Genomic DNA, 22,426 nt, shown 5'->3' with positions numbered 1-22,426 from the left:
ACTTCTATGAGGCCGTCCTCAGCTGCCGGAAGCAGCTAAAAACAAGCGAACATGGCTGAGCATAGTGCTCGGGCGAGCGCTGCAGCCCCCTCATTTTGGTGATAAGCGAGATTTAAGCAGCAGGATCCCCATTGATCAATACTTTTGACATGTCTTTATGACATGTCAAAAGTTTTCTGAAAGTGCATGTAATTTTTTTTATTAACATATCTGCATGATTACTTGTTTTTTGTGGGACGAGTTGTATTTTTTAATGGTATCATTTAACATGCTGTATAATGTATGGCGAGAAATGAAAAAAATGCAATTGTACCATTTTTGGGGGATTTAGTTTTTGCTATGTTCACAGAGCAGCAAAAATGATATATAACTTTGTTCTATGGGTCAGTATGATTACAGTGAGACCAAATTTATCAGTTTTTTTTTTATTTTTAAAAAGTAAATAAATTTTTTTCTTAAACTAAAATTACTTTCCGTCGCTATACTCTCAGAGAAGTAACTTGGTTTTTTAATTTTTAATTGCTTGGGCAGTGTGAGGGAACGTTTTTGGGGAGTGAGCTGTAGTATTAATTAGTACCATTTTGGCGTCCATACATCTTATTGATCACTTTGTATTCAAATTTTTTGGGAGCAGGGATTCCAAAAAAATCACATCTCTTTTTCTTTTTTTTATGCCCTGCACAATGCAGGATGAATATTCAGATTTTTTAATAGTTTGATCTTTATTTATATGGTGATACCAAATATATGTGGTTTTTTTTTTATTGTTTAGTATAGGGAAAATGGGAAAAGGTTTTTTTTTCTTAACTTTTAATATTTTATTTTTTAACTGTTAAAAAAAACTTTATGAAATCTTCTTTTACACTTTTATTTAGTCCCCACAGAGGACTTAAACTTGTGATCAAGGATTTTTATTCCACCACTTACGCTGCCAAGCATATTTAACTTGTTAACTTCAGTATTGCAGTATATAGCAACTTTTGATATTGCCTTTTAAGCCCTGCCTTGGGAAGGGCTTGACAGGCACCTATGCATGGCAGCCCTGGGCGACTCCAGCAGGCTCCAGGCTACTGTGCTAGCCCAATAACACCCTCTGATCACGCTGTGAGGGGGGGGGGGTGCCAATGGGGTGTTGGAAGCGGTCCCTCATCCCGTTGTTTAGTTTCGCGGTCAGCTTTTTTCCCAGCACCTAAACACTTAACTGCCACGACCAGAACTACCTCTGATTGCGGCAGAAACAGCCGATAGCCACCACATATGGCGCGCACGTGACTCCTGAGCCCATTCCACGCACACTTACTTAAAGGTGTTCTGACACGAATAATGTTTTTATGCTTTAGCAGCCATTGTTCCCTGGTCTGCCTAATGGACACAAGGAACCCACAATTAATGGCTGTTAAGGCATAAAAACATAATACTTACCTTGTGTTCTGTTGTTGTTGTCATCAGGGGGGTCATCTCCCGGCAGGCAGTCTTCTTCCTCCAACGAGCGAGATTGCGAGCATGTGCACTGTAGAGGTGCCCTCTGACAGGAGTCAGGACGGGCCGCGTCTCTGGTGCGCATGCGCAGAACTCCGACTTCAGCCAGGACGGACGGGCCACTCACTGCAAGCACTGCTTGTGACGTGCTTGCTGTGGGCGGCCCGTCCGTTCACATCGGAAGTTGCTGACGGACAGAGTAGAGCAGGAAGCGGTCATTTGGACCGCTCCTGCTCTGCTTTTACAAGCCACAGATGAAGAAGCCGGGCGGAGGGAACATGCCTGGCGATCGGTCCTGGCCAGGCAAGGTAAGTAAAATTTTTTTCATGTCAGAACCCCTTTAAGGACCACAGGACGTTTATGGTCGTTCATCGGTCCTGAAGTAGATAAGTTAGGAAAGCTTACCAGCTGTGATGGTTATAACCTATTTTGATAGAAATTAAAAGTGGGAGAATTGTGTCATTCTATGTGAAATATTTAAGGTGCTTTGTAGTTCTAATCTTTACCGGTGCCATTACATGTCGTAGCCGAGCTGCAGTAACCACACGTGGTTCACTACTAATGGCTGCACTGTGTAATAGCACACTAAAAAAAACTTTCTGGATGAAATAATATATTTTTGTGTTTTCATCATCAGGTCAGTCATCACCCTCCAGCTGCTGCTCATCATGTCTACTCTAAGAATGGGTGGAGTTTGTGGCAGGAAATCACCATTGCCAGTAAATTCAGGGGCAAATATCTCTCTATTATGCCATTAGGTAAGGAAAAAGGAACTCAAATCCTGAAACATCTCTAAGTAGGTTAAGGTGGCCCCACACTGTACTTTTTGTGTTGTTTTTTGATTCATGGTATCTAAAGTGGTTGAAACATGTACCAAGAGCAACGTCATAGTCAGTCTCGGCCCGACATGAAAACGTGGACATGAAAATCCCCTGGAAGCTATTGAGAACTGGTCAAGGGGCATCAATCTGATAAGGACCAAAGCACTGTAAATATATGCTGCTTGGTCCTGGGATTTAATCATGCACCATAGCAAAAGGCATGGGATTAAAGTTCTGCAATCTAGTAGTAACATTTGGGTCCATGACTGTCAGACACAGCCACGGATATGAAGGAGAAGACAGAAGCATTTTTTAACCGCTTCTATATTCTTTTTAATAGGCTAAATAGAGCTCTGTGAGTGTAGAGAATATAGAAAGTGGCTGTGCTGTTTCTTGCATAGGACCTTGTGATCACATGATCGTCAGCGGTCCTTGGCATGTTAGAGCTTCAGTGTCTTAGCAGACCATAGACCAGCTTTCACAGTGACTATTGTCACTGTAGAAAGATATTTTTCCCTATAACTGGAGCTCCTATAGATGCCCTGGTTACAGTGGAAAACTGTAATAAAGACTATGTGAATGTACCCAGAGGTCTTTTATAACGTCAGAGAGCACATAGATGATAATAAAAATAGTTACAGAAATAAGCAAAAAAATACAGAATAAAAAAAAAATATATATATATATATTTATTAAAAAAGAAAATTACTCCATGCTGATGCCAACCTAAACTATTGCCATATCCACCCTACAATCCGAGACTATACAAATTACATATCAAAATGTCCAAAACAAAATGGCAAACCCATTCCTATACTTTATTGTAAATATAAAGATTTTAAAAATAAAGAAGTATAAATTTAAAAAAGCTTTTTTTTTTTTTACTTTTAGTACACATTACCCCTAATAAAACAAGAAAACTGAAAAAGAAATTCTGTGAAAAAAATGCAACAAAAATAATTTCGGCAGGTCAGGAAAAAAATAGGGCCACAAAACAGTCACATGGGTAAAATCGGTAAAAAGGAACAAGACACTTTAGTCTTTAAGGTGAGATATATGGAATCTAGAGAGCAGATAGCTGTGGCTCATCATATGTTCTAGGGGTGCTACAGATTTTTCAACTCAGCAGTTGATGATCTTACAAGTGTCTGTGTTATAAATGGGTGTGTTTTTGTTGGCTAGTCATGTCATACAAAATTATAGTACATATAGCACCTTAGGGGTAGGTTCACATGCAGCAGATGCACTGTAGATTTTTCGTCTGGATTTCACAGGGCAGAAAATCTGCAATGTGTTTCAGTACCAGCAAAAGTGGGTGAGAATTTATCAAACTAGATTGTCCCAATGTTCACTACGCGAACATGAAATGTTTGCAAAAATGGTGGTAAATGTTTTAAGAACTGTCGAGCTGAGGATTCGTCTTAAACTGTTCGCCATCCACGGCTTGGTCTTCCACGTTTTGGGGACATGGCAACAGTCAAACTGGTGAGCACCTGATATCAACGTCGCTCAGCAACGCTTGACTCTTCCTAGCGGCGCTGTTGGCTGAAGCACAACAGCGCCGCTAGACTTAACAATGGAGCTTTGACTTTGCCTGACAGGTCACCCGATGTATCAAACTTAAATTTTATGATTTTACGGCAGTGGTGAAGATGTAACAAATCCAATAACACCAAAATCATCCACCAAAGGTCACGCAAAGAGGCCAACATGTGGTGCAAGAAAAAGCCTGTAGGCTTTTTTAATATTAGATATCATCCACATGCTAGAATTTTTTTCCATTGTGATTTGCTTTTTATGTGGATGTACCCAAAAAGTGTAATGTGATTAATGTGAGTCCAATCCCCTAATTTATTCGTATCTCTATAAAGACGACAACATATAATTTCTTCTGACGTGTTTCTCTGCTTGTATCATTACTGCAGTTTCATTTTAAGATGGTAATGTTTTCTCTGGAGGCAGATATGTGGTAAATGAACATAGTTGCTCCATTGTTTTCTATCCACATTGTGTATGTCACAGGGGATATCCACTTGGAGTTTCTTTCCAGTGGGAACCATTATGTGTGGAAGAAGGTGACCTCCACAGTGCACAACATCATTGTGGGCAAACTCTGGATAGACCAGGTAAGGTAATTAACACTCAGTAGGCGAGCTGCAAAAATGCATTTCCATCCATCCATAAATGTCATGATTTACAAAGTAAAACAAGAATCAGCGCCTTACTCGCACAAAACGATTTTAAAAGGATGTGAGATACTTTTATGTACTCACCTGGTGCACGGCCAAAACTCCTGTTCAGGAGATTGACCGGCACCTTATATCCGAGTTTGCTTGTAGCGTCCCTGGAATCCCGAATCTAGATCACCGGAGAGCGTCTTTGGGGTTAACAGCCGTGACCGGCTGTTTGTGCAACAACTTATATTAAATAGAAAAATTTCCCCCGCGCTCCTGGGTTCCAGCAGAGATAAAGGACACAGCGTCCATAAATAACTTTAAATAATTTATTGGTTCCTTTGCTACGCGTTTCTGCGGGCTTACCCGCTCTCTTCAGGCATGACATTACACAACACAATACACTTTTTTTATATATACACTGCTAAAGCTCACGGAAGTGCTCAGACGCCGGCTTTTTGGAGCCGCCCTCTGCTTCATGTGGGATAACACGTCATATCATTAATCAGTAACCCTTTGCTTACTACTGGGTTTCTCCATTCATAAAAGCAGCAGAAAAAAAAAACCTTGCTATTTAAAAGTCCGTTTGACTTGCTTATACTCTTCGTTATCTATTACGTTCCACAAATTAAAAACATAAATTATCTATATCCATAAATAACTACTACAATTTTATTCTAAAATTAGAGATATTACTATAAACGAATTAACAATGAATCACATTTTCCCAATTTTTCTGTTATATAAACTCTATGACACCATCATTCATTTTTTCTCACAAGTAGACCCCATCTACCGTATTATAAAAGACATATTTTATATATAAAAATTATCTAAATAATTCATAAATAAATTCTAAAATTATCATTTTCTTAAATGGAATTTTTAGAACGGAATTTTTTAAGAAAATGATAATTTTAGAATTTATTTATGAATTATTGTGTATTGTGTTGTGTAATGTCATGCCTGAAGAGAGCGGGTAAGCCCGCAGAAACGCGTAGCAAAGGAACCAATAAATTATTTAAAGTTATTTATGGACGCTGTGTCCTTTATCTCTGCTGGAACCCATGAGCGCGGGGGAAATTTTTCTATTTAATATAAGATGATTTACAAAGTACTGTTGTGTTTTTTCCCAAGGCAGTTCATTGTTATTGTAGTTCTAGGAACAAAGAAGCAAATTTACATAAAATGCATTTTATTAATGTGTTGGAGTGATCTTATCCTCTGACGTACAGCACAGCTACAGTATATATTGCATTCATTCGGCTTATACATTGAAATGCTTCTGCTTGAGATTAATAAAATCTAAGAGAAATTGAAGGCAGAGCATTTTTGAATCAGAATACAAAGTCAGATAGTCATAGAACAGCCATTACTTTATTGCAGGGCAACAATTAGTCCATCTTGTATTTTATGGATATTTTTTCTTTGTTGCACGTATAGCAGCAACATTTTTCACAGCATTGTAATCATATTGGAGTTTCTTGGGCCCATTTGAGTAAATTATGAGGGCCTAACAGGGCGCAACTAGAAATTTCTGGGCTCCATCCTAAACTTCCCTTAAATCAAACCCCAAGTTAGTCCTCGACCATACCTCAAAATTAAAACAACCATTTTTTCCTTGTCTCTTCTTAATCTTGGCTTCTCTTACTGTTTCCCCAAAAATAAGACACTGTCTTATATTAAATTTTGCCCCAAAAGAGGCACTGTGTCTAATTTTCGGGAGGGGGGGGGGGCTATACTAATTTTGTAGCCAGTGTCTGTGTTCCCCGTGATGATCTCCCAGGGCTGCGGCAGGCTGCTGTGATTGGTTTGAACGCCAGCCAACCACAGACGGCGCTCGATGAACCAATCACAGCCATTCAGTGATGTCATTCACTGAATAGCTGTAAATAATCGAGCGCTCTCTTGCTGAAGCCGGGGGAATTCAAGGCCCCGTTTACCAGAGAGAGAATCCTCTGAAAGCGGGGAGGATTACACAGCAGCCTGCCGCAGCGCCTGAGAGACCATCGTGGGGGGCACAGACGCCGGCTGCAAGGTTAGTATTGCGCTTTTTTTCACCTAGTGTAGGTAGGGCTTTTTTTAAGCCCCCTGAAAATCGGGGTAGGTCTTCTTTTCGGGGAAACACAGTATCGTCACACAGGTTCTGACACCATCCTACAGCAGGACATTGAGTGCACCACCACCAGTCATAATGTCTTGAGGCTGTTTAGCTTGAGAATCATGTGTGTATGCTGGCCAATGTTAGAGCCTTGTGTGCAGCCTGATTTGGCAGGGGGACCTGTGAGCACCCTGGGCTATGTGGCCTAGTCACAACTGCACCCCCATATAGTTACATTACTTGTGCCCATCTACATAGAACATATATGTTCACTTTTAATAGCATTGTAAATTGAGTTCTGCACCCAGGAAATATCATCAATAAGATCTAGCTAAATTAACTCTTAAGGGTCCTTTTACATGGGACAACTGTTGGATGCTTTAGTGCCCCACAGTCGTCCCAGTGATAATTGTCCCTGTGCTTTCACAAAGGTGCGAGGATCACTCAATGAATGGAGGCGGAACAGACTAGGGATTGTTCTGGCCACCTGCCTCTATTCAGAGTGAACAGGCCGTCCTTCATAGATGAACAACAGCCTGTTTACACAGGCAGATCGTCATTTGATTTATATGCCTGCAGAAACAGAACAGCGAACAAATTATTGTTCTTTTTTCAGTTGCTTCTGACATTTACACTGATCGATTATCATTGAGATTCCTGCGATCCATCTAGAATCTGATAGATTATAATCGTTGAGTGTAAAAGGGCCCTAAGAAACAGACCTTAATAACAGGGATCCAACGTCGGCTAGGGAGCGATTCAGGGTTTGTCTGATACTTGTGCTGAATATACAGTATTTATTGCATTACAAGGAAATAGTGATCTACAATATACATTTAATACATCTACTATAAATGTCTTGGTCAATAGCAAGGCATCTCGAGATCATGTTGAAATTACGCATCTTTGGAATATTGCCCAGTCACTCAATCTGAAAATAGCATCCGTCATCTGCTTCATAAGCCGTACAGCTGGTTCTTGAAAATGTTCTGTTCTACGTATCTTCTACATCCAATTCTCTCGTCAGACGCAACTGAGAATCCGGACTTGAAATGGATTAGTATTGTTGCTTTCTGAAAAAAAATGTGTTTTTTTTGGCTTTGCCCATACAAAGTCCTGGCTGAACTCTTTTTCTCTCTGTTTCTTGTTCTAGTCTGGAGATATAGAGATTACAAATTATCAAACCAAGGACAAATGCCAGCTGAAATTCACCCCATATAGCTACTTTTCAAGGGACATTGCAAGAAAGGTAATAATTGATTGTCTGCATACATTCATGTTTTTTGACACATTTGCAGGATTTCACGGCATTTCATCCAAACATTTAAAAAAAACTGTACTAAAAGTCACTGATGTGACAAATGTAGACTGGGGATTGAATGCAAATATGAGTGTCAAAGTGGTCTTTATTGGCAATCCCACAAACATCTCCAGTATTAATATCAATGGTAAAAGGCTACAAACAACCATGGAACAATATTCAGAGCAAGTTGGATGACTTACTTATCAGTAGTTTATAAGAAAAAAAGTCTAGGGGCTCAGTGTTTCCAAATGTCTAAAGACGGAAAAGATTAGAGATGAGCGAGTAGTGCCTTAGCCGAGTATCTCCCCGCTCGTCTCTAAAGATTCGGGGGGCAGTGAGCGGCGGGGGAGAGCGGGGAGGAATGGAGGGGAGATCTCTCTCTCCCCCGCACTCCCCGCCGCAACTCACCTGTCACCGGCGCCGGCCCCCGAATCTTTAGAGACGAGCGGGGAGATACTCGGCTAAGGCACTACTCGCTCGAGTAATGTGCCTTAGCGAGTATACTCGCTCATCTCTAGAAAAGATACGTCCATATACCAAAGGTAGTCCACTGCTCAGGACTACCAGTTATGAGCCAGAGAAGAGAAGGTGCTCTCTAAGAGTGGCTCCCTTCCTGACAACTTATCTATTACACAAGATATCCATTCAGATTAATGGTCACCATGTATTACTACATTTTCCCTGTAGTGGCTCCAATATGTAAGGGATAGAGATGAGCGAACGTACTCGTCCGAGCTTGATACTCGGGCGAATATTAGCGTGTTCGGGATGCTCGGTACTCGTAACGAGTACCACGCGATGTTCCGGTTACTTTCAGTTTCCTCTCTGAGACGTTAGCGCGCTTTTCTGACCAATTGAAAGACAGGGAAGGCATTACAACTTCCCCCTGTGACGTTCAAGCCCTATACCACCCCCCTGCTGTGAGTGGCTGGGGCGATCAGATGTCACCCGAGTATAAAAATCGGCCCCTCCCGCGGCTCGCCACACATGCCTTGTGACTTAGCTGAGGGAAAGTGCTGCTGCTGGTGCTGCTGTAGGGAGAGAGTTAGGAGTCAGTGTAGGCTTCAAGAACCCCAACGGCCCTTCTCAGGGCCACATCTACTAGTGTGCAGTACTGTGTTAGCACAGTATTTTTTATTTTTTTTTGTCCAAAATTGGATCTGCAGAGCATTGCGCCCTGCAATAGGGACAGAAGTGGGGGTTAGGCAGGGAGAGTGTTAGGAGTTAGTGTAGGCTTCAAGAACCCCAACGGTCCTTTCTAGGGCCACTTCTATCCGTGTGCAGTACTGTCCAGGCTGCTGTTAGCAGTGTTGCATATTTTTTTTTCTTTCTCAAAACCGGCTGTGCAGAGCATTGCACCCGGCATTAATACTACAGGGATAGAATTGTGTAGGCAGGGCCAGAAGACAATTATTATTCATTGAATACACGCAGTGGGGTCTTCCCTTTGCTAAAAAGGAAAAAAAATATATTTGGCCTGCCTGTGTCAGTCCTAAGGTCTCCGTGTACGTGTGTGCTGCGTGTACAACGTACAAAAATCAGACGCAACCAGCTACGCTTTACTGCAGGCTTGCGCCATTGTCTTTCCTGACTGGCAAATACCTGCTCTGCTAGAGTTAATAACTCTGCTACACTATACTTGTGTGACACTTTTTGAGGGCCACACCACAGATATTAAACTTCTTGTTCATTGAATATACGCAGTGGGGTCTTCCCTAAGCTAAAAAGGAAAAAAATTATATTTGGCCTGCCTGTGTCAGTCCTAAGGTCTCCGTGTACGTGTGTGCTGCGTGTACAACGTACAAAAATCAGACGCAACCAGCTACGCTTTACTGCAGCCTAGCGCCATTGTCTTTCCTGACTGGCAAATACCTGCTCTGCTAGAGTTAATAACTCTGCTACACTATAGTTGTGTGACACTTTTTGAGGGCCACACCACAGATATTAAACTTCTTGTTCATTGAATATACGCAGTGGGGTCTTCCCTTTGCAAAAAAGCGAAAACATTATATTTGGCCTGCAGGCTTGCGCCAATTTATTTCCTGCCTGGGAAATCAAATCACTGGTAATACAGCATGCTGAGGGGTAGGGGTAAGCCTAGAGGATGTGGACGTGGACGTGGCCGAGGACGCGGAGGGCCAAGTGAGGGTGTGGGCACAGGCCGAGCTCCTGATCCAGGTGTGTCGCAGCCGACTGCTGCGCGATTAGGAGAGAGGCACGTTTCTGGCGTCCCCACATTCATCGCCCAATTAATGGGTCCACGCGCGAGACGTTTATTAGAAAATGAGCAGGTCCTGTCCTGGATGGCAGAAAGTGCTTCGAGCAACCTATCGTCCAGCCACAGTTCTGCGCCGTCCACTGCTGCAAATCCGAATCCTCTGTTTGCTGCTCCTCCTTCCTCCCAGCCTCCTCACTCCACTACAATGACACATGCTCAGGAGCGGGAAGACTCCCAGGAACTGTTCTCGGGCCCCTGCTCAGATTGGGCAGCAGTGGTTCCTCTCCCACCAGAGGAGTTTATCGTCACTGATGCCCAACCATTCGAAAGTTCCCGGGGTCCGGGGGAAGAGGCTGGGGACTTCCGCCAACTGTCTCAACAACTTTCTGTGGGTGAGGAGGACGATGACGATGAGACACAGTTGTCTTGCAGTGAGGTAGTAGTAAGGGCAGTAAGTCCAAGGGAGCAGCGCACAGAGGATTCGGAGGAAGAGCAGCAGGACGATGAGGTGACTGACCCCACCTGGTGTGCAACGCTTACTCAGGAGGACAGGTCTTCAGAGGGGGAGGCAAGGGCATCAGCAGGGCAGGTTGCAAGAGGCAGTGCGGTGGCCAGGGGTAGAGGCAGGGCCAGACCGAATAATCCACCAAGTGTTTCCCAAAGCACACCCTCGCGCCATGCCACCCTGCAGAGGCCGAGGTGCTCTAAGATCTGGCAGTTTTTCACAGAGACGCCTGACGACCGACGAACAGTGGTGTGCAACCTTTGTCGTGCCAAGATCAGCCGGGGAGCCACCACCAACAGCCTCACCACCACCAGCATGCGCAGACATATGATGGCCAAGCACCCCACAAGGTGGGACGAAGGCCGTTCACCGCCTCCGGTTTGCACCCCTGCCTCTCCCCCTGTGCCCCAACCTGCCACTGAGATCCAACCTCCCTCTCAGGACACAGGCACGATCGTCTCATGGCCTGCACCCACACCCTCACCTCCGCTGTCCTCGGTCCCATCCACCAATGTCTCGCACCGCACAGTCCAGCCGTCGCTAGCGCAAGTGTTGGAGCGCAAGCGCAAGTACGCCGCCACGCACCCGCACGCTCAATCGTTAACCGTCCACATAGCCAAATTTATTAGCCTTGAGATGCTGCCGTATAGGGTTGTGGAAACGGAGTCCTTCAAAGCTATGATGGCGGCGGCGGCCCCGCGCTACTCAGTTCCCAGTCGCCACTACTTTTCCCGATGTGCCGTCCCAGCCCTGCACGACCACGTCTCCCGCAACATTGTACGCGCCCTCACCAATGCGGTTAGTGGCAAGGTCCACTTAACTACGGACACGTGGACAAGCACAGGCGGGCAGGGCCACTACATCTCCCTGACGGCACATTGGGTGAATTTAGTGGAGGCTGGGACAGAGTCAGAGCCCGGGACCGCTCACGTCCTACCCACCCCCAGAATTGCGGGCCCCAGCTCGGTGGTGGTATCTGCGGCGGTGTATGCCTCGTCCACTAAACCACCCTCCTCCTCCTCCTCCTCCTCAACCTCTGTCTCGCAATCTAGATGTGTCAGCAGCAGCAGGACGTCGCCAGCAGTCAGTGTCGCGCGGTGTGGCAGCACAGCGGTGGGCAAGCGTCAGCAGGCCGTGCTGAAACTACTCAGCTTAGGAGATAGGAGGCACACGGCCCACGAACTGCTGCAGGGTCTGACAGAGCAGACCGACCGTTGGCTTGCGCCGCTGAGCCTCCAACCGGGCATGGTCGTGTGTGACAACGGCCGTAACCTGGTGGCGGCTCTGCAGCTTGGCAGCCTCACGCACGTGCCATGCCTGGCCCACGTCTTTAATTTGGTGGTTCAGCGCTTTCTGAAAAGCTACCCACGCTTGTCAGACCTGCTCGTAAAGGTGCGCCGGCTCTGCGCACATTTCCGCAAGTCCCACACGGACGCTGCCACCCTGCGCACCCTGCAACATCGCTTTAATCTGCCAGTGCACCGACTGCTGTGTGACGTGCCCACACGGTGGAACTCTACGCTCCACATGTTGGCTAGGCTCTATGAGCAGCGTAGAGCTATAGTGGAATACCAACTCCAACATGGGCGGCGCAGTGGGAGTCAGCCTCCTCAATTCTTTTCAGAAGAGTGGGCCTGGTTGGCAGACATCTGCCAGGTCCTTCGAAACTTTGATCAGTCTACCCAGGTGGTGAGCGGCGATGCTGCAATCATTAGCGTCACCATTCCTCTGCTATGCATCTTGAGAACTTCCCTGCAAACCATAAAGGCAGCCGCTTTGCGCTCGGAAACAGAGCCGGGGGAAGACAGTATGTCGCTGGATAGTCAGAGCACCCTCCTGTCTATATCTCAGTGCGTTCAGGAGGAGGAGGAGGAGGAGGAGGAGGATGAGGAGGATGAGGAGGAGGGGGAAGAGACAGCTTGGCCCACTGCTGACGGTACCCATGCTGCTTGCCTGTCATCATTTCAGCGTGTATGGCCTGAGGAGGAGGAGGAGGAGGATCCTGAAAGTGATCTTCCTAGTGCGGACAGCCATGTGTTGCGTACAGGTACCCTGGCACACATGGCTGACTTCATGTTAGGATGCCTTTCTCGTGACCCTCGCATTCAACGCATTCTGGCCACTACGGATTACTGGGTGTACACACTGCTCGACCCACGCTATAAGGAGAACCTTCCCACTCTGATTCCCGAAGAGGAAAGGGGTTCGAGAGTGTTGCTATACCACAGGACCCTGGCGGACAAGCTGATGGTAAAATTCCCATCCGACAGCGCTAGTTGCAGAAGGTGCAGTTCCGAGGGCCAGGTAGCAGGGGAGGTGCGTAGATCGAGCAGCATGTACAGCCCAGACAGTGCAACAGTCTTTAAGGGCCTGGCCAGCTTTATGGCTCCCCAGCAAGACTGTGTCACCGCTCCCCAGTCAAGGCTGAGTCGGCGGGAGCACTGTAAAAGGATGGTGAGGGAGTACGTAGCCGATCGCACGACCGTCCTCGGTGACGCCTCTGCCCCCTACAACTACTGGGTGTCGAAGCTGGACACGTGGCCTGAACTAGCGCTGTATGCCCTGGAGGTGCTTGCTTGTCCTGCGGCTAGCGTCTTGTCGGAGAGGGTGTTTAGTGCGACTGGGGGAATCATCACAGATAAGCGTACCCGCCTGTCAACCGACAGTGCCGAGAGGCTAACACTCATCAAGATGAACAAAGCCTGGATTTCCCCAGACTTCTCTTCTCCACCAGCGGACAGCAGCGATACGTAAGCAATACGTAGGCTGCACCCGCGGATGGAAGCTACGTTCTCTCTCACCATCCAAAACGGGGACATTTCTGCTTCATCAATCTGTGTCTAATATTCCTCCTCCTCCTCCTGCTCCTCCTCCCGAAACCTCACGTAATCACGCTGAACGGGCAATTTTTCTTAGGGCCACAAGGCTCACTCATAATTTTTCTAAAAAATTATTAGATGTTTCAATGCTCTGAAAAGCGTTGGAACTTTAACTTGAACCAATTTTTCGTTAAACTGGGCTGCCTCCAGGCCTAGTTACCACTTAAGCCACATTAACCAAAGCTATTAATGGGTTTCACCTGCCCTCTTGGTTGGCCATGGCCAATTTTTTTCAGGTACATTAGTACTGTTGATACAGCAATTTTTGTGGGCCCTCGCCTACAGTGTAATCAAATAAATTTTTACCCCACCTGCATTAAGCACAACATTACTACCACAGCTGTGTTGGGCAATGCAATGGGATATTTCTATGTACCGCCGGTGGCTTCCTGGCACCCACCCCTGCTGTGGGTTCACAGGGAATTATAAATGCATCTGTTTCCACTTGTAAGGAACCCCAGTCAGACTGGGGCATGCAGTGTGGGCCGAAGCCCATCTGCATTAAGCACGACATTACTACCTCAGCTGTGTTGGGCAATGCAATGGGATATTTCTATGTACCGCCGGTGGGTTCCAGGGAGCCACCCATGCTGTAGGTGCACACGGAGTTTTTACTACATCTGTACACTTGAAAAGAACCCCAGTCTGACTGGGGCATGCAGTGTGGGCCGAAGCCCACCTGCATTAAGCACGACATTACTACCTCAGCTGTGTTGGGCAATGCAATGGGATATTTCTATGTACCGCCGGTGGGTTCCAGGGAGCCACCCATGCTGTGGGTGCACACGGAATTCCTATTGCGGAGTTGTACCTGCCTGTGACTATTTATAAAAAACCGCGGTCTGACTGGGGCGTGCAGACACCTTGACAGAATGAATAGTGTGTGGCACATAGGTTCCCCATTGCTATGCCCACGTGTGCAGCTCCAGATGGAGGTGGCACAGGATTGGATTTCTCATTGCTTCTGTACAGCATTGTGGAGTATCAGCCCGCCCCTTTTATGGGAGGGTCGCTGCCTAGCCATGCCAACCCTCTGCAGTGTGTGCCTGCTTTTCCTGTGGCAGACGCACTTATACATAGACATGAGGGTGGTGTGGCATGAGGGCAGCTGAAGGCTGGGCAGGGACAGTTTGGTGTGCGCTGTGGACACTGGGTCGTGCGGGGGGGGGGGGCAGCATGTAACCCAGGAGAAGTGGCAGCGGAGTGTCATGCAGGCAGTGATTGTGCTTTGTTGGAGGTCGTGTGGTGCTTAGCTAAGGTATGCATTGCTAATGAGGGCTTTTCAGAAGTAAAAGTTGTTGGGAGGGGGGGGGCCCACTCTTGCCGCTATTGTGGCTTAATAGTGGGACCTGGGAACTTGAGATGCAGCCCAACATGTAGCCCCTCGCCTGCCCTATCCGTTTCTGTGTCGTTCCCATCACTTTCTTGAATTGCCCCGATTTTCACACATGAAAACCTTAGCGAGCATCGGCGAAATACAAAAATGCTCCGGTCGCCCATTGACTTCAATGGGGTTCGTTACTTGAAACGAACCCTCGAGCATCGCGATAATTTCGTCCCGAGTAACGAGCACACGAGCATTTTGGTGCTCGATCATCTCTAGTAAGGGAGTATCTGGAATCAGACAACCCCTTTTAATATCTTTTGTATGTCCTGCAGTTAATGACTTATTTCACCCAGAAAGTGATGGCAGCACAGTACTCTAAAGGCCCTTTATACGTGGGCTAATTATCTGGCCCGAATGCTCCTCCGAACACTCATTCACCCAATGATTGAGCCGTGTAAAGGGACCAACAATCAGCTGACGAACAAGTGAACGCTCATTTGTCGACTGTATGTTCAGTTTCAGCAAGCCTAAAAAAGCTTGCTGATTGGTGGTTCATCTCCCTGTGTGAACAAGGAGACGTATAGCTGGCCTATGGGGATGGACGATTGTAGTAGTGATCGCTCGTCCCCATAAGCTGATTCTCAGCCTGTGTAAAAGAAAATGAAAGGATCAGCGCTTGTTACATTGGGCCAAGTACTCTTCTAAAAAGGCCTGCAGTTATCAATGAGCTTCTGAGATGAATCCCAAACACAGGTCTAGACAATAAGGAAATAGTGCACTTCAGTCTAATCGGTATACTATAGATGCGGTGAGACAAATCTACAGTATAATCTGAGCGGGTTCTAATTTTAGGCTGCTGTACTTTCTAAATCAGTAGTGCATTTCATTAATGTAGAAAGGGAATGGTGTGCAGTGGAAGTAAGCACTGTTCTGCTCCTTCAGTAAGCATGGACACAATGGTTCCCTGCTGAGCGCTGCTCCTGGATGAATGAAGGTACATATATTTCTCAGCAGTCGCCTTTCTTGCTGAGCATGAAAAGTTCATGTATTGTACAAGACAGCTTTTCCCTGTAGCCAGAGGTGGGCTGCCATTTAACACATTTATTCCTTTAGGACATCATAATGAAGGTTGTTCTAGGACATAACTTACAGATTTTTTAGCACAGAGTGCATGTTTCAAAGACTATTCACAGTAACCCTTTGTTCACATCTCTGTCAGAGCCTCTATATAAAAAAAATGCCATTTTGCCATCTTTCAGTGGGTATTATTTTCACGGAGTACATACTGCGGCAAAAATGATATGATATCTTTATTCTGTGGGTCAGTGCAATCACGAAGATACCAAATTTAGTTGTTTTTTCGCGTCAAAATCCTGACCACTGGTGCAGATTTTGACTCGAAATCGGCTGCATACCAGCAGCTGATTTTTAGAAGATATAGCGCTCCCCTCCGAAGTCTTCGGCTGTCAACACTTCCTACACCAGGTATCCGGTGGCCTGTATTGAAAGCAGCGCCACTGGTTAGCTGTTGGCACGTCTGCATTACCTGACCAGCGGCACTACGCTTAGTACAGGCCACCGGGTGACCAGTGAAGGAAGTTCTGGTAGCTGAAGACTTTAGAGGTGAGCACTGTAACTTCTGAAATCACTCCGCAGCATTTCCCCCATTATAAACTGGCCTTTAAAGAGGTTTTCTGGGACTCCAACATTGGTGGCGTAGGACAGTATCTGATCTGTGGTGGTCTTGTGCTTTGAATGCCTACCGATCAGCTGTTTGAAGAGACTGCGACGCTCTGTCAAGTGCCGTGGCCTGTTCTCAGGCCAGTGACATCCTATTCATTCGTCACATTGCCTTACAGGAGCTCAGTCCTATTCAAGTGAATGCTAGTGCTATACTAGGCAGTGCCGGTATGAATTGTACAGCCCAGTGCCTGCTATGTAGTGAAGAGACCATGATGCTCGACTGAATGCTGTAGCCTCTTCAAACAGATGATCAGTGAAAGTTCTGAAGAATGGACCTCTACCTATCAGATATGGATAGGCACTGACTATAATACTAGTAACATAGTATGTTAGACCAAAAAAGACATATGCCCATCTAGTTCTGCCTATTACCCCCCTACCCCCATGTTGATCCAGAAAAAGGAAGGAAGAAAACTCCAACAAGGTAGAAGACAATTTTCCTCATTTAAGGGGAAAAATTTCTTCCTGACTCCAATCTGGCAATGGGAATAACTCCCTGTATCAACTCCCCTTCTGAAGTAATCAGAAGCTATAACATGTAATATTATGTTTAATCTCTTTTTATTAAGTTTTCAGAATATTTTACAAACATTAGGAATTATCAGTAAGAAAAAGAAAAGAAAAACAATAAAAAGGAAAATGGAAATAGGCCTCGCAGGGCCTATGGTTCATATTGTACAACAATTGGGCACATCTTCTTGTAAACAACAAATAAAACAGTCAATTCGTCTAGCCCATAGATGATCCCCGGACCCCCTTGCCCCCAATCCACTGTTCTTTTACTATATCAACGCATATTTAACTGACGGTAAAGGTGGGGTCTATGTCGTGATGAATATTATGGTTTATGTGGTGGGAATCCTTTTCATTTGAGGAAAGAAGGAAGAGAAAAAGAGGGGGGGGGGGAAGATATAGAAACGATCTGAGCAAGTTAATTAGATAGCGCAGGAAGACAAGGTACTTTGACTATAGCTCACTGAACACCTCTACACAGACAGAACCACACTTACACTTACACATAAAATAAGAGAACGAACAACAACAACAAACAAACAAAAAAAAAAGGGGGGGGAGGGGGGGGGGGCGGGAGCACCCTGAGCGTCTTCCAGTCGGTCCCCAACTTCAAAGGCCCTACGGCCCCTACAGGGCTCGTGAGTACGTTTAGTAGAACAAGCTGGCAAACTCTGCTGAGGACTCGAACATAATCCAAGGCTGCCAGGTCTTTCTGTATTTCTCCTTTTGTTTTTCGGGCTCTCGAGAGTGCTCCGCACATAGCTCCTCCATCTGGCTAAGGTATGCCATCTCCTGCTGCCACTCCCTCATTGAGGGAACTTGTGTGGATCGCCAGTGACGAGGGATGACTGCTCTGGCTGCTGCAATACAAAACCGGAGCAAGTCTCCCTTTTGTGCACTAATGGGGCCCGGCAGGATGGAGAGGAGAGCTATCTGCGGCGTATTGCTAATCGATTTTCTGCACATTGAGTTATATGTGGCAAACACCCTGTTCCAGAAGGGCCGCAGTTTATCACAACCCCACCAGACATGTAACAGAGTGCCTCTATCAGTCCCACAGCGCCAACACATGTCCGACACCGAGGGGAATATTGCATGTAGTCGCGTCGGGTATCTGTACCATCTAGCCAACACCTTGTACCCTTTCTCTTGAGCAGCGCATGCCATGGTTAGTTTGTGTGTGAAAATAAATGATTTTTCCCAGTCGCTCTGTGTGATTTCCTCTCCTAATTCCTGCTCCCAAGCCCACTTGAAACCCGGGCTTGTGCAACTAAGTTCATGCATCAGAAGGCCGTATATTTGTGATAGCACGTGCTCCGGAGGCGACCGCAACTCGAACAACCTCTCGAAGGGGGTCAATTCCAGGCCCGGGGTGTCGCTTCCCTCCCAAGGTGTAAGGAAGGAGCGCAACTGAAAATACTCGAGCCAGGAGACACGAATGTCTCCGAATCGGTGTTTGAGTTCCTGCAGAGTGGGAATTGATTGCCCACCCAGAACCTGCTGGACCCTGGTATCCTCCCGATTCTCCCAACCCAAATAGCGTTCTCGCTCCCTCCCCGGTGGGAAAGCTGGGTTATTAAACAATGGCGTCAAAGGGCTATGTTCCCTGGACAGTATCTGTTGACGTGTTTGTATATCCCATAGTCTAAGTGTACCCCTTAGGAAGTAGTTGGGACCTATCGCTTGGGCCCTATCCTCTTTTTTTACCCATGGGAGTAGCCTCAGAGGGATTGTACTGTCTGTTTGTTCCAGTGCTATCCATTGTTTGTTGTTGGTGTGATAGTGCCAGTCTAGCAGGTGTGTAAGAATCGCCGCCGTATGATAGTTCTTGAAGTCAGGTAAACCAGTTCCTCCTTTTGATTTGGGGTACGATAACGTGCGCGTGCTTACTCGTGGTCTTTGCCCCCCCCACACGAATCTGATAAGTGCGGACTTCAGTTTGTTAAAAAATATTTGGGGTACCGTTATAGGGATAGCTTGGAAGATATATAAGAATCGGGGTAGGACATCCATTTTAATGGTTTGTATCCTCCCGAACCATGACAAAACTCTGGTGGAATAGGCGGTCAGGTCTTTAAGAGTGCGATCCAGTAGGGTAGAGTAGTTCATGGAGAACAGCTTGGAGTAATCCGATGGAATATGTATTCCTAAATACTTTATAGCCTCTTGTTGCCACTTAAAGGGAAAGTCTTCTATTATATGTTTTTTTGTTTCTGGGCCTAAGGATATATTTAGTGCTTCAGTTTTGCTATAGTTTATTTTAAAATTAGATAGGTGGCCAAATTTTTCGAATTCATCGATCAAGGAGGGCAGAGTGATGCGGGGTTGTGTGATATATAGCAGTATGTCGTCGGCGTATAAGGCCGCTTTATACTGGGTCCCTCCCACTGTCAGTCCATTGATGTTCGGATTATTTCTAATTGCTGTTGCTAGATGCTCCATCACTAAGACGTACAGCAGAGGAGACAGGGGGCAGCCCTGCCTGGTCCCGTTCCTGATATTGATGGGGGAGGATAGTGTGCCATTTATCCTAACCCTGGCCGTGGGGCAAGTGTAAAGAGCTAGTGTTCTGGACAAAAATTTAGGACCCAGCCCTATCTGCCTGAGGGCTGCCTCAAGAAACCCCCAATGAACTCTGTCAAAGGCTTTCTCCGCATCTACCGACAACAAACACATTGGGGCATCACCGTCTCGAGCCCTAGCCACAAGGAGCAGGGTTTTTATTACATTATCTCTGGCTTCTCTCCCCCTGACGAAGCCCACCTGGTCCGTGTGTACAATGCTCGGGAGATGCGGAGAAAGCCTGTTGGCCAGGACCTTGGCATAAATCTTTATGTCCACGTTGATCAGTGAGATCGGCCTATAGTTAGTGGAAACTGTGGGGTCTTTTCCTGGTTTCGGAATTACACTTATATGTGCCTCAAGGGCCTGTTGCGGGAAAGGGGACTCCTGGGAGACCGTAGAGAATGCCCTGGCTAGAAAAGGGGCGAGCTGCTGTCTAAGAAATTTGTAAAAGGCGGGGGTAAAACCGTCGGGCCCTGGGCTCTTCCCCGCAGGGGTGCTTTTGATAACCTCCTCTATCTCCTCCGCTGTGATATCCCTTTCCAATGCGTCACTGTGGTCGGGGTCCAGTAGCGGCAGGGCTGTTTCTGCTACGTATTTGGAAATTCGGTCTTTTAGTAAATTTTCGTTCATATCCGCGAATTGTCCCTTAAGATTATAGAGCTGGGAATAGTATTTCTGAAATATATCCAGGATTTCCGTAGGATTATATGTATCAGTGCCCGTCGCGTTTTTGATTCGTGGAATAAATGTCTGTGTGGCCCTCGGGTGGATCAGACGGGACAGGGGTTTGCCCGCTTTATTAGAATACTCATAATGAAAGCGCTTGTGTTGGTTTCTTAGATGGGTATAGGCCTGGTCTAATTTTGATTTTAGCTCCTTCCTGACCCGAACCAGATCTGCCAGGGTATCTGGCGAGAGGGTTTTTTTATGCGCAGACTCTAAGGTGTGGATCTGTTTAAGGAGTTTAGTAATAGTAGTGGCTCTTTCTTTTTTGAGCCGAGAGCCATGTTTTATTAGAGTACCCCTCAGGACGCACTTCAGTGCCTCCCATTGTATAGGAGCTGAAGTGGTGTCTGTGGCATGTGTCGCAAGAAATGTTTCAATCTGTTCTTTAACTTCTGCTTCACATACGCTATCTTTCAGGAGGTTGTCATTCAACCTCCACGTCCACTGGCGGTCTGTTTGATCTGGTAAGGTTAGGGTCAGGAATACAGGAGCGTGGTCCGACCACACCATATCCCCTATTGTGGCCGTAGGTTGCCATGACAGGGCATGGTGTCCCATAAGAAAGTAGTCTATGCGACTGTAGGAATTATGTGGATGTGAGAAGAAGGTGTAGTCCCTATCCTGTGGATGCAGGATACGCCACACATCCACCAGCTGGAGTGCATGCGCTGCGTTCTTAAAGGTCCGTAGTTGCCCAGGGGGAACATTGCCTCTGTTCGCCGAGGAGTCTATTTCTGGGTTTAAAGTCATATTGTAGTCCCCTCCAGCCACGACAACCCCCTCTGCGAACTCTGCCACTACCTTCAAGAAGGCCTGGTTAGCTACTGCCTGCTGTTGGTTTGGTGCATACCAGTTTGCGATTGTGATTTTAGTGGTTCCTATTTTCACTTTAATGAGGACATATCGTCCCTGAGGGTCTGTTTTGGTTTCTATGAGGTGGTGAGCTAGGGACCTATGTATCGCGATGGAAACCCCACCCGCCCGGCTGTCGGGGTTGGCGCTGTGGAACCAATGCGAGTAATACCTATCCCGTATGGCAGGGACGTGTCCCACTTTAAAATGTGTCTCTTGAAATAGTGCCACTTGGACCCTCTGCTTGTGCAGCTGGTATAAGACCTGTGATCTTTTCTGGGGAACATTAAATCCCCGAATATTTAGTGAACTAAGTTTGAGTGGTCCCATGTTGTTAAAGAAAGGAGGGGGAAGGGTCGTACAAAACAAAACCGAAAAACAAACAAAAAGACGAGACAAACACTTAACAACGATTTGCTCCTAAATAAGGAGGTCAACTAGTACCTACGAAGTAGAGGAAGAATTAGTAAGAGGGGAGGGTGAAAGAAAGATTAGTAGAGGTAGTATGTCAGATGAGAACAACTACCTTAAAGAGAGGGTATAGGGCAGCTCTGTATTTAGCTAGCGTCCGGTTTTTAATGGACGCTGGGGTCTAGTGGGTAGCGGGCTTTCTATTGGGCGGAGCTCTCCCTCACCCCAGAGAAATGTTATGTTATGGGAAGTTATCTGTATATGGCACTATATTTTCTAGCTAAATGGCTTTAATGGGCAGAGGACATAACCATGAACGTTTAACTATCATAACAGGTTGAGAAATCTAGCCTACCGACCCCCATGTCCACCTATCATTTGTGTTGCGCCTACGTGTTCCCACCGCTAGTAAGCCTAACGCTATCTGTGTATGTGCATTGTGTAGGTTGTCCATCCGGACGTTACCCTCGCCGGTTTCTGGTGTGGTGATGCCAAGTCTCTCTCCTCCTCCCGTTGCTGGGTGTCGAGGCTTGGAAACTCTTGTGTGCTGGGTTCCTCCCTTCTCCATTCTCCATCCCCTCCACGATGTGAGGAACATTGCAGGCCGCTGCTCCTTGCTATTGGAAAGTCTATATGGATGGGAGAAAAAGGAGCAGGAGAGAGAGGGGAAGGAGGGGAGGAGGGAGAAAGAAGACTGGCAAGGTGAGGGTCGATCTGGAACTCTTCTCTCGTTGTGGATGCTGCTTGCTTGGCGGTGGGAGATGCGCCATTTCAGGTGGAGTCACGGGTTTCTTCAATTCTCCTGTCTC

The 22,426-nt window shown here is 46.4% G+C and overlaps 1 protein-coding gene across 1 annotated transcript in view; it reads left to right on the top strand.

Moving 5' to 3' along the window:
- The window catches only part of OSBP2 (oxysterol binding protein 2), a 244,883-nt gene that overhangs the window by 207,401 nt on the left and 15,056 nt on the right, over window positions 1–22,426 (top strand). The window contains exons 9-11 of the mRNA XM_066603181.1: window positions 2,117–2,237; window positions 4,323–4,426; window positions 7,729–7,824. Of these exons, the coding sequence (XP_066459278.1) occupies window positions 2,117–2,237; window positions 4,323–4,426; window positions 7,729–7,824 (321 nt within the window). The remainder of the gene's footprint in view (window positions 1–2,116; window positions 2,238–4,322; window positions 4,427–7,728; window positions 7,825–22,426) is intronic.

Source organism: Eleutherodactylus coqui, chromosome 5, assembly GCF_035609145.1.
Source record: "Eleutherodactylus coqui strain aEleCoq1 chromosome 5, aEleCoq1.hap1, whole genome shotgun sequence".
Lineage (NCBI taxonomy): Eukaryota > Metazoa > Chordata > Amphibia > Anura > Eleutherodactylidae > Eleutherodactylus > Eleutherodactylus coqui.
The sequence above is the reverse complement of the archived record's forward strand: the minus strand, read 5'-3'. Positions and strand labels throughout refer to the sequence as shown.